The following is an 11,142-nucleotide window of genomic DNA, read 5'->3' as shown; positions in this document are numbered from 1 at the left end:
AAAAATTAAGTCCTATAACTCTGTAAAGGCAAAAATCGTTAAATCTGAAAATCAAACGGAGTCTTCCTCTGCCTAATCAAAGTATTATGTATAAAATTTATGTAAATTTTCCCAAGGAAACTACAGTTCATGTGTGCTAAAGGAAGTGCTGACGAACAGACGAATAGACAAGACGGACAGACAGCGATGTATACCAAATAATAGGGTCCTAACAAAGTGAACTGCAATACAGGATTATCTGTAATCTAAGAATCTGCTCCCTTCATGCAGCAAAATTACTAAAGATGCAAGAGCCTAGTCCCCATGGTCCAGCAAAGATTAATAAAAAATTCATTTTAGTATTTGAATTACTCAACACTGTAATTCTAATAACTGTCTACAATGAAATAATGAAATACGCACACAATCATGCTCTGTCGAACTGATACAATGAGAAGGGTGACTTTATTCCTATGCCCTTGATTGGAATTTCATACCCTAGTTTTATCAATAATTGAAAGTAAAAAACTAACACCACTCCTAATTATTTTCAGTTCTTTTCTCTGGGTCTACAATGTGAAGGATGCAACAAAGCACATCTTCTAAACAACAAAGAGAACACCTTCTTAACAGTCACATCTGACAGTTGGAAATTCTTTTTTTCAGTGATTTATTATTTTTATTAACTTGTGGCGTCGGTGGCCTAGTGGTTAGGCCGTCAGACTCTTGACCAAAAGGTCATGGGTTCGAGTCTTGGCCGCAGCATGGCCGACGTTGTGTCCTTGGGAAAGGCACTTTACATGAATTTCCTCACTCCACCCAAGTGTAAAAGGGGTACTTGGTTATAGACAGTGAAAGATATTGTTAGAATGTTAGTGCTCTAGCGCTTGTAATGGCAGCTTGCACTGTATGCTTCCTAGGAGGCTGAGAAAGTTTTAGATTGGTCTGCCGGGGTAATAATGCATTGTAAAGCGCTTTGGGCAGCATACGCTGGAAAAGCGCTATATAAAACCAATCATTATTATATAAAATCAGTTTATTAAAATTCTACCACCTATTGTTTAAAAAATTAAAATAATCAGTTATGCAAATACATGCAGCATATTGTTTCTCTGTATCACATCAAAAAATATTTTTCCACATCCACTCTTACTGATAATGGAAAGAAAACCCATCAATTCAAAACAATCAATAAACAATGGAAAGGAAATTGTCAAGTTTAAACAATCAACTACATGCAGCAATGCAAAAGAAAGTCGTCAACTAACAGTGAAAAAAAAAAGCTCATCAATTTACAACAATCAACTGAAATTGAAAAGAAAGTTGTTATTTAACAATGGAAATGAAACTTCTCCACTAACGGTGAAAAAGAAACTTGTTAATCAACAATGGAAATGAAACTGGTAAATATACAATAATTAATGAAAAAGAATAAATGAACAAATCCTTCCGATAACTAGATTAAGTAGTGCCTTCTCTTGGACTCAGAAAGTGATCTACATATTGTGATTTTTAACCTACTAACCTAGTTTGACTTCTGCATTGTCTGTCAGCAGGACGTTCTGTCCTTTGATATCACGGTGAATCACTTTGTTGCCATGTAAATGTGCTAGTCCCTGAAATAAACAAAAAGATCTAATCTGAATCAACAGACGTGTGCTAGTCCCTGAAATAAGCAAAAAGATCCAATCGGAATCAACACAAAAGGCACTTTGTTTTTACAATTAACATTCTATTCTCAGTGAATATCAAGTATGTCACACATGTAAACTATGTCCAACACAAGAGAAGTATTGTTTCACAAGATCTTGCACATGTAACATGTACCAATACTATCACTCTAGCCATCAAAGTTGTGAAATACATCACTGTTTCTTTGTTTGATTTTCCTGATCAGAAACATTTTGAACGTTACAGAGAGTGATTCTTTCTATCTAATTTACACCATCACAATACAAAATCTTCTCGATATTGAGTTTACATCATGACATTACAGAGAATGGCTCTTAATATCGAGTTTACACCAAGTTACAGTTGGTTTCTTTAGTTTACATGTAGTTTGAATTGCGGCTGAAATGAGTTGTCTCCCTTAATAAATTGAGAAAAAGTGTCTCTCTAGGACTGTGCGACTTAAAGTTTACAGACTTACCCGTAGCATTTCTCTTCCAATATAGGCTATCCACTCCTCCTTCAGACTGCTACCTTTTGTGGCTAAAAAAATATATGCAAATCTCTTTAGACCAAAGAAGTTCCATCAATCAATAGTTCTTCAACAATAAATCTCAAGAATGGAATAATAATTTATATTGGACAACATTTGCTTCATTTGCTCTCCTTGTGTTCTCTTCTGTTGAGCTCCATGCTTTTATATTGTCATGTACATTTTGGCATCTCATTTTTGACATCAAAACCCTAAATCATTGATTGCTTGAAGGACTGAAAAACTCCAAGCTCCAAATAACGAACTGTGACACAAGCAGAAATGACTCATAGTCCACAATTTATAATGTGTAACTTTACAGTTGAATTTGTGTACTTTCACTTTGAGATTTTTTCTTTCGTGTGTTGTACACATGTTTGGGATACCCTCAAATCTTGCTCTTTGCATTTTCCCCTCACAAGAGGAAATATTAACCTCTGACCTCTTACCTTTGACCAAGTCTGTTACTGATCCTGCTCCACAAAATTCCATCACCAGCTATAAAACAAACAACGAACTTTAAAATAAAAAATAAATAATTCCAATGTTATTTATTACAATTGTTTTGATTGGACAAAGATAGAGATTTAACACATCAATAAATCCAAAAACGCTATGTATACATACGCGCCTGAAAACAAATAACATAGTGTGGGGAAACTATTCAAATTTTTTAAATTGATAATACAGGGAACAAATTGGAATTATAAGAATCGAACATTCTTTTTGAAGAATTTATTGGTGTGTAAACTCTGGACATTTTACTCACAAACTGAATAAAAGTGTGTAAGTTTGTAAGTAAAATGTCCAGAGTTTACACATCGATAAATTCTTCAAAAAGTATGTTTAATTCTATATTAACTTTAAAAAGAACACTGTCTTGTCTGTCCTACTGTGTAATTGTTAATGTTAAAATATTTTTACATGTGTCATTTTTTTGTTGAAATGTCATGAAGACACCTTATTACAAATTTTATACTCTGATTAATCAGATCCTACGTTAGTACAAACAACATGTAACAAAAAAAGACTTAAACTAAAATGAAATTTTAACCATCTGTAAAGTGCTTATTAACTGTAAAACTGAACACCAAACCTTGTAAATTACTATTACTTTGCTGGTATAATTTACAAGACATTTTTATCTTTGGGATACTCTACAACTGTGCCACTTTAGCACAGAATTCTGATTTTTTATTCCAGTGCAGTGTGATTTACGATCCCGAGGCTTGACCTATTGTTATTTTAGCACAGAATTCTGATTTTCGACTCCAGTGCAGTGTGATTTACAATCCCGTGGCTTGATATATTGTTATTTTAGCACAGAATTCTGATTTTCGATTCCAGTGCAGTGTAATTTACGATACCGAGGCTTGATCTACTGTTATTTTAGCACAGAATTCAGATTTTCGACTCCAGTGCAGGGTGATTTACGATCCCGAGGCTTGTGATATTGTTATTTTAGCACAATCAAAACATTCTCAAATGAGATGAAATCAAATCAATTTCTTACCCATAATTGGTCGTCTTTCCCCGGTGGACTCTTCTTGATAAATGCCCCGTAGTACGTGGCAATGTTTCTGTGGTTAGAAAACTACAAAATACAGATTAAAATAAGCTGTCATTATATAAACAACAACTGTGGCAAAATCAATACCCCCATTTCAATCTTACACAAGTGAAATTCAATCACATAAAAAAAAATAATAATGCTACATACAAAAAGTGAAATTATCTATAATGTGTAAATTATCTATGATATGTAAATTAACTATGATGTGTAAAACAGGTTGCACACAATATTTAAGTTACTAGAGATAACCTGCCCTGGCTCATCAGTGACTAACCTTTTTCAGGACATTAATCTCCAGTTTGATCTCCTCTTCTTCATCCTAACAATTAAATAATTAAAGATCAATCTATTATAAAATGTTTGTTTACATTTTCTGCTTTTGAAATCCATGAACAGATGGTGGGTCACAAGTCCAATTAACTGTTGTTACAAATAAATACAAGGACAGTATATTCCTAAGTCCAGTTTGACCCTTGATGATATGACCCTAAAATCAATAGGGGTCATCTACTCCTTAGGATGTACCAAGTTTGAAATCTGTAAGGAAAGGGTTCTCAAGATATCGAGCGGACAGTGTCTTCCTATGTCCAGAGTGGATTGAACCTTGAGTTTTTGACCTGAAACTCGATAGGGGTCCTCTAACCATAATTAATCTACACATGAAATATAATTACAATCCAGTGAATGGTTCACAAGATATTGAGTGGATAACATGGTCTACCCACCGACCAACAGGTGCAAAGCAATATGCCCCTCTTCTATGAAGGGGGGGGGGGGGGGGCATAAATAAAGCAAACACTGACCTCTGTGACATTCATGACTTTAATGGCTGCCAATTGTCCGGTCTTGGTGTGTCTACCCTAGAAACAAAAGAAACAAATTGAGTACACATCCGACTATGTCCCAGTGTCTGTGTAGCACGTATTACAACCACTTAACATGCTTAAACTTTCATTCTTGTGGTCAAATTGTGGTGAATCTTTTCATCTTCCACAAAATGTCACAATCTAAAGCATGTTAAAAGTTTCAGGTTTGTTATTTGTATATTATGAGATTAAAGCAAGTATTCCTTTCTGAAATTGGACGAACTTGGACAGGAGTCTAGTCCTAGATGGTTGAAGCTCATCAAATTTCAGCAAAACTTTGATGGAGAAATTCTCATATATGCTGAAGGAAAGGGTGGCATAAGCTAACTCATGGGTGTGATATAATTATATTTCATATATCTATATTCATTCACCAATCAAGGGCCCTCAGGGGGCATATACAATTTTAACAATCGAACATTATAACAACATGATACAATAATTATATACACGTGTACCATATACACATGTTAAGAGTTTCTACATTGACAAAGGTATTGAATTCTCATTACAATACTGATTGAAAATGTGCTGTACAACAAATGTGCTATACGGGAAGTAAAGTCAAACAATATTATAAAATGTTGTCACAAACACAGAGGGTACCAAAGACTGGTAGTCGTGTACCCTAAGTGTTTGAGACAGCTAAATATTTGTAGTACACACAATTAAAAATAAATACATGATACCATATGTACACATGCATACCATATACACGTTAAATATTCAAGACAGCTTACTTATAGTATAGTATACAATTCTAACAATTACATATAACTGCATAATACAATGTACACATGTATACCATATACATATAATTAGGTAGGATGCCCCCTCCCCCTATAATTTGTGATGTTCCACTCCTAAAGTAAGCAAAATCCTCTTGTATGATGGCAGACAATTCTCATACAAATTCCCTGCAATATCTAAAACTAACTACCATTTTTGTTTACATACAATTACGCTTAAAATTCTATGAAGTTGCAAGTATTGATTGTTTGCAGCATAAAATAAATGTCAGCTATTACACATTTACAGATTCAGGCAACGAAATTAAGGGGAAATACTCGCTAAATGCGAGTTAAAAATTGAATTTGCGAGTAAAAAATCACAAGTGATCGCAACCTTTTGCGAGTGAAAAAAACCCTGATCTTTTTCCCGGATTCCCTTGGTTTATTGGCTGTACTTTGAAGTTTACAATAATTTTGTCTTGTGCATAGAAACGCTTTACAGAATGAATATACAAGTATTGAAAAAGTAAACGTGGATCGAATAAATAACTAAGGCCAAGGTCATCTCAGTCAATGATGTCGAAGATGGCCTACTTGTCTTCATACACACTTCGGACGTATCAGAGACGTCTGATTTAAATAGCAAGCATATTGATCTCGTCCGTGTCTACATGAAACAACACATGACAGTGTGTCACCGTTTCACGCGGTGTCCTTCTCTACTCTATAGTCAAACACTTCGAGTTCGCGGGGTTTTCTTTTCAGCTAGAATATTTTTTAGATGAAATTTCCAAAAGTTTTGAACATATAGTTTGAATTGGCGCAAACAGTCTTCAAGATTCCAATCCACATGATGCTGTAAATAGGTGGTAGATCTCTGGACAGCGAGTACGCCGCACAAGTGTACCCTACGACCTTCATCATGCACCAATGACACATGTATGTTGTCTGATAATTCATTAAATTTTAAATGAAAGAATTCGCAATCTTATTTTTATTATTGCACTTTAAAGGAGATTTTAAAAGATTTTCCCAAAATTTTGATAAAGAGACATGCTTGTTTTCTTAAATTCATGTAAAACAGTAATCGATTGAAAAATGCTAGTAAAAGCTCAATTTTGCTAGTTGGAAAATAATCCACTAGCTAAAATTTGCTAGTAGTGAAAAAAGTTAATTTCGATCCCTGAGATTTGTTGGAGAATATCACCCCCACCCCTCAAATCAAAATTAATTTGATAAGCTTTAAAGGGACTAGTTCACAATTCTTGAAAAAAATATTTTTCATTTTTGATGTTAAACATTAAAAATATAACTGATTTAATGTTGACACCCAAAATTTTGACCTTCTGATTGATTGATTGAATATTGTTTAACGTCCCTCTCGAGAATATTTCACTCATATGGAGACGTCACCACTGCCATGACCTTCTGAATGCAAAAATAAAAGCAATATTTTAGCCTTAAATCTGTGTTATGTAAATAGAGACTCGAGTCTTTTCATGTAAACAAACAAACCAGTGAAATGTTAATTTTGTAATGTAAAGCATCTTAATTTTGCATATTCACAAATTTACCCAAAGAATGCTTGAAATGTGAAAGATATGATTAACTTAGATAGATATCCATTTCTTTTGAAAATTTCGTAAACAATAACATATCGTAATCTTTGTTTACAAAACAAATAATAGACTCTCTACAGTGATTTTTTAAGGCCCATTTTGGGTCCGAATTTCGGCCCTTTCCCCTCCTAAAAATTGCCAATTTAGCTTGCCTTTTCCCCAATAATAGAATTATGAAAGGAAAACGTATTTGAAAAAAATAAACATTCGATGTGAATTATATACATAAGAGTTATGGGAATGGTGATTTGGATAGAATAGATGAAATTTTAGAAGGTTAAAAAAAATTAGACATGTAAAATAAAGATAATATAATTTTTGATATGATTTTAAAACTCATTTACGATAAAATTTATTTTTCCCAATTTGACTGAAATATCGACAATTTTTCCCAATTCGAAAGCCACAGGACCCTTGTTAAAAATGTAGAAAAATCACTGCTATAAAATGCCCTTCAATGATAATGTATTACCTTAATTTTTATGTGAAATCTTTTAAACATATCAGACAATAGATTTTGATAATTTAAAGTCAAAAACAAAATTTTGGGGGAAATCTTGAATCAGTCCCTTTAATTGCTTCAAAATTGGTGCTATGCACTTTTGAGGGATTTTCTACAGTGAAATTAAAAGCTACGACTCCCCTGTTTTCTGCCTAGAGTTGGAACAGTTACATGCATGTTTATCATTATGAGTTGTTTGGGAATATTCCGTCTGAATGAAATGGTGTCAGAGATCCACTTTTCTGACACGGCACTTCCTCAGGAAGTCACACTTCCTCGGAAAATGACCTGATACAACATTAACCAGGTCAATGGAACAGTTTCTTTATTTCCTTGTAAATAACTTACAAACTGTGCAAACACCTCTTTTTCAAATTGTTTTTGCAAACAATGAGCAATCTGTTTATTTTTTTCAAACATTGACAATAGTTTGTGCAAAATCTTGAACAAACCTTGAATAACATTCTTACAAACTTGAACTTTCTACATTCTGAATTACCTTTCTATTCTGAAAATCACTGTAAACATGTGAAGAGAACCTTGAGAAGTTCAACATGACTTTAAAACTGGATTATTATAACATTTGATGCCAGAAACAGCATTAAAATGTTCAGTACGCAAGACATGCACAGATGAACCATCGACTACATTTGGTGTACGTACAATGTACGATTAAGGACATAACCACCTTTTGGCCAAATTATTTTAAATACAACAAGGTGGGTGTATTAAACACTAAGCACTTAATCATGACCATGCTTCGTTATGGCAACTTTGACCTTGACATTAACGAATGACCTTGACCTTTATTGCTCACAAAGCTATGACGTGAACAATTACGAACTATCAATCTTGTATACAAATCCCAAATTAATGTTCCAGGTTAAACTGTAGACAGACACACAATAACACATCCCAAATCTTTGATCTCAGGGGCATCAAAAGTTGGGGGTTTTTTTTGTACAGATCATAAATGTATTTTTCAAAAATTTTGTTAGAAGACAGGAAACGTGATATTCTTATGGTTTACTTTGAAAATCATCATTTCTCTTTTGATTCAAAGAGCCTACACATGATTTGTCAATATACACAATGCAGACACCATGAATATATTTGAGCAGGAGGCCTTGCACCTTGTATACTTGACCATAGGTTCCATTTCCAACTACTTCAATCAGGTCAAAGATTCCTGCTGGATCCTGCAAGTATACAACAAAAAGAACATATCAATCTCTTAGACATCAGTAACAACAACACATTGATACCTATCGTGACCAGACTTTAAATATTACATTTGAAATATCTTTGAATTCTAAATATGAAGATTTCTTTTATAGTTAATGAGCTAACTAATCCAGTGACAGAGCAGAATGTTATCCAACATGTCAATCTTGCAAGTTATGTAATGGCATTCATAGCACTTAGGAGTTGGATACATGATCGCTTTACATTGTATAGTAACGACAACGAAGACAAACACAATGCCCAGCAAATATAAATGACTGAGAAACAATTGTGTGTGAATAGAGAAATGAGGAAATCTCAGTTCTCTACGAACTGCTTGTAAAAAAATCTCGAATTGATATATCGAACCTAATTCCCCATCACTAAAGATTCAGAAATAATGATAGCCTAACTCGATACTAGTGGCGTTCCAATCATTGATCATAATCGAAAATTAGTCGATTGAAACAGTTGGCACATTCTAAGCACTCAATTATGAAAATTTTAATCCAATTAATCAGTTTTTAGATTTTGTTTTCTCGACGACTGTAGTTTCTGCTGTGGCCTATCTATTAACCTACAAGTTTTGTTTATCATAATGGCGGCGCAAATGAAAGCGAAAGACATTGGTCTATATCCATACCTGGGAAATAAAGCATGTTCACATGGTCGAATAGATAATACTTTTGATTCAGACATATAAACGAAGGACCATTCATCAAAGAGAATCTTGATACGAACAACTCATGTGTGAATTATGTCGATAAAATTTGCTTTCACAGGCCACTGTTACTTCGTACCTGTGTATCATGCTTTCAATTGGTGACAATTATAGATTTGTTTTCGTATTAATAAAATGAATTTCTTCCCTTGTTTTTCTGTGCTGAATTTTAATTATATTTTAATTATACCGGATCATCGTAACTTAATGCCAATTAACTTGATATATGGGATATAATTGAAGCAAACCGTATTTGTTTTGGCGCGTTGACCCTTCTAAAAATTGTACTGGCTTTTATATATGCAATTAAAGGACATTAAGATAGTTAAAGAATAACAAATACAAAGAGAAAATATTCATTTACACTTTTTCAGCGACAGAAACAACAAATATAAAAGTAGAAAATATTTATTTACACTGTTTCGGTAGTTAAATGACTTTATTTTAGAATATCTAGATGTCCGATTAAAATTTATTATCATTAGTTACAGTAAACCAATCACCGCTTATGAAATTCTCACCGATTCCCATTACTACTGACCCCATATATACTCGTAAATAATAACAATCTTACTCTCCACCACTTAGACTCGTAAATAATAACAAGCTTACTCTCCACCACTTAGACTCGTAAATAATAACAATCTTACTCTTCACCACGACTCAGAAATAATAACAATCTACCTCTCCATCACTTAGACTCAGAAATTCTAAAACAATCTACCTCTCCATCAAATAATGGCAGTCTAATGGGTAAAAGTATCATCATGATATAATATTTTTCTTATCTCAGTATCATACAGGTGGGCAGAGTGGGATCGCAAGGAGAAGTTACGAGGGAAGAAAGATACACAATATATCTAAATGTAAATGATTGTTCTTTATGTGTCATTCTGAGTTTCATTACCTATTTACAACTGTACCAAATCAACTTCTAATATATATTAATGAGCTGAGCACTCTCTCATTTTAGTATCACAATGAATGTGACCTGGAAGATGTAAATGATGACAGCTGAAAGGCATTCTATATCTAGTGTTCTGAAACTGATAGCTGAACAGTTGATATACTGGTCCTCATCCTGTTGTGATCATAACATGTAACATGTCCTGCAGCTGTACCATACTTAGTCTAAACAGGGCTGTCTTTGTTGTTCGTCAAAATAATCGAATAATGTGAGAGAAGCAAATGTGGTCAATATATCTAATGGGAATAGTACAGTTCATTTAGTCTGCCTACATATAACAAAAACTTTACTTTGAATAGTTCCTAACTCCATGATCCTTTGTTACAGACATCAGCTGATTTAACACGAGTTGAACGAGACCATCTCGACCATCACTAAAAACACCTGAAAAATCTCTCCACCCCTGTATACCATTGTACACTTTAAAAAAAATTTATTTAAATAACAACTTCTTTTCTTACCCTCAAACTTGACAAGTCTATGTCGTCCAAACTAACGTTTGTAGAGGCCATTTTGGATTTGATTCATTGAAGAACTTCACTTCCTCTTCAACTTTGCGCCCACGAAAGTTCACCCACGGGTCGATCTCCGGACTTCAACGACTGAGAATATTTAACTGAAGAGGATTTCTCTTTTAGATTCAATGATCATCATGCAAACAACTGCATTGATGAGAAAAGGTCTCCAGACGACTTGCAATTTCGCTATATTTACACATGTAAGTGACAGTTCAGTGCATTGTGGGATAACGAAAGGGCAG

At 33.8% G+C, this 11,142-nt stretch overlaps 1 protein-coding gene across 12 annotated transcripts in view; it reads right to left on the bottom strand.

Annotated features, from left to right (window-relative positions):
- LOC125657510 (mitogen-activated protein kinase kinase kinase kinase 4-like) overlaps nt 1-11,142 on the bottom strand; it is a 79,509-nt gene extending 68,367 nt beyond the window's left edge. For 6 of the 12 annotated variants that reach the window (XM_056150319.1, XM_056150326.1, XM_056150327.1 and 3 more), the window contains exons 1-8: nt 10,844-11,142; nt 8,604-8,669; nt 4,556-4,612; nt 4,027-4,071; nt 3,693-3,773; nt 2,629-2,677; nt 2,129-2,190; nt 1,505-1,595 (exon numbers count right to left, since the gene is read on the bottom strand). In XM_056150319.1, coding sequence (XP_056006294.1) covers nt 1,505-1,595; nt 2,129-2,190; nt 2,629-2,677; nt 3,693-3,773; nt 4,027-4,071; nt 4,556-4,612; nt 8,604-8,669; nt 10,844-10,894 — 502 coding nt within the window. In that variant the 5' untranslated portion in view covers nt 10,895-11,142. The remainder of the gene's footprint in view (nt 1-1,504; nt 1,596-2,128; nt 2,191-2,628; nt 2,678-3,692; nt 3,774-4,026; nt 4,072-4,555; nt 4,613-8,603; nt 8,670-10,843) is intronic. The other 6 variants (XM_056150320.1, XM_056150321.1, XM_056150322.1 and 3 more) reach the window with 1 other exon arrangement.

The sequence above is a fragment of the Ostrea edulis genome, chromosome 9 (assembly GCF_947568905.1).
Source record: "Ostrea edulis chromosome 9, xbOstEdul1.1, whole genome shotgun sequence".
Classification (NCBI taxonomy): Eukaryota; Metazoa; Mollusca; class Bivalvia; order Ostreida; family Ostreidae; genus Ostrea; species Ostrea edulis.
The sequence above is the reverse complement of the archived record's forward strand: the minus strand, read 5'-3'. Positions and strand labels throughout refer to the sequence as shown.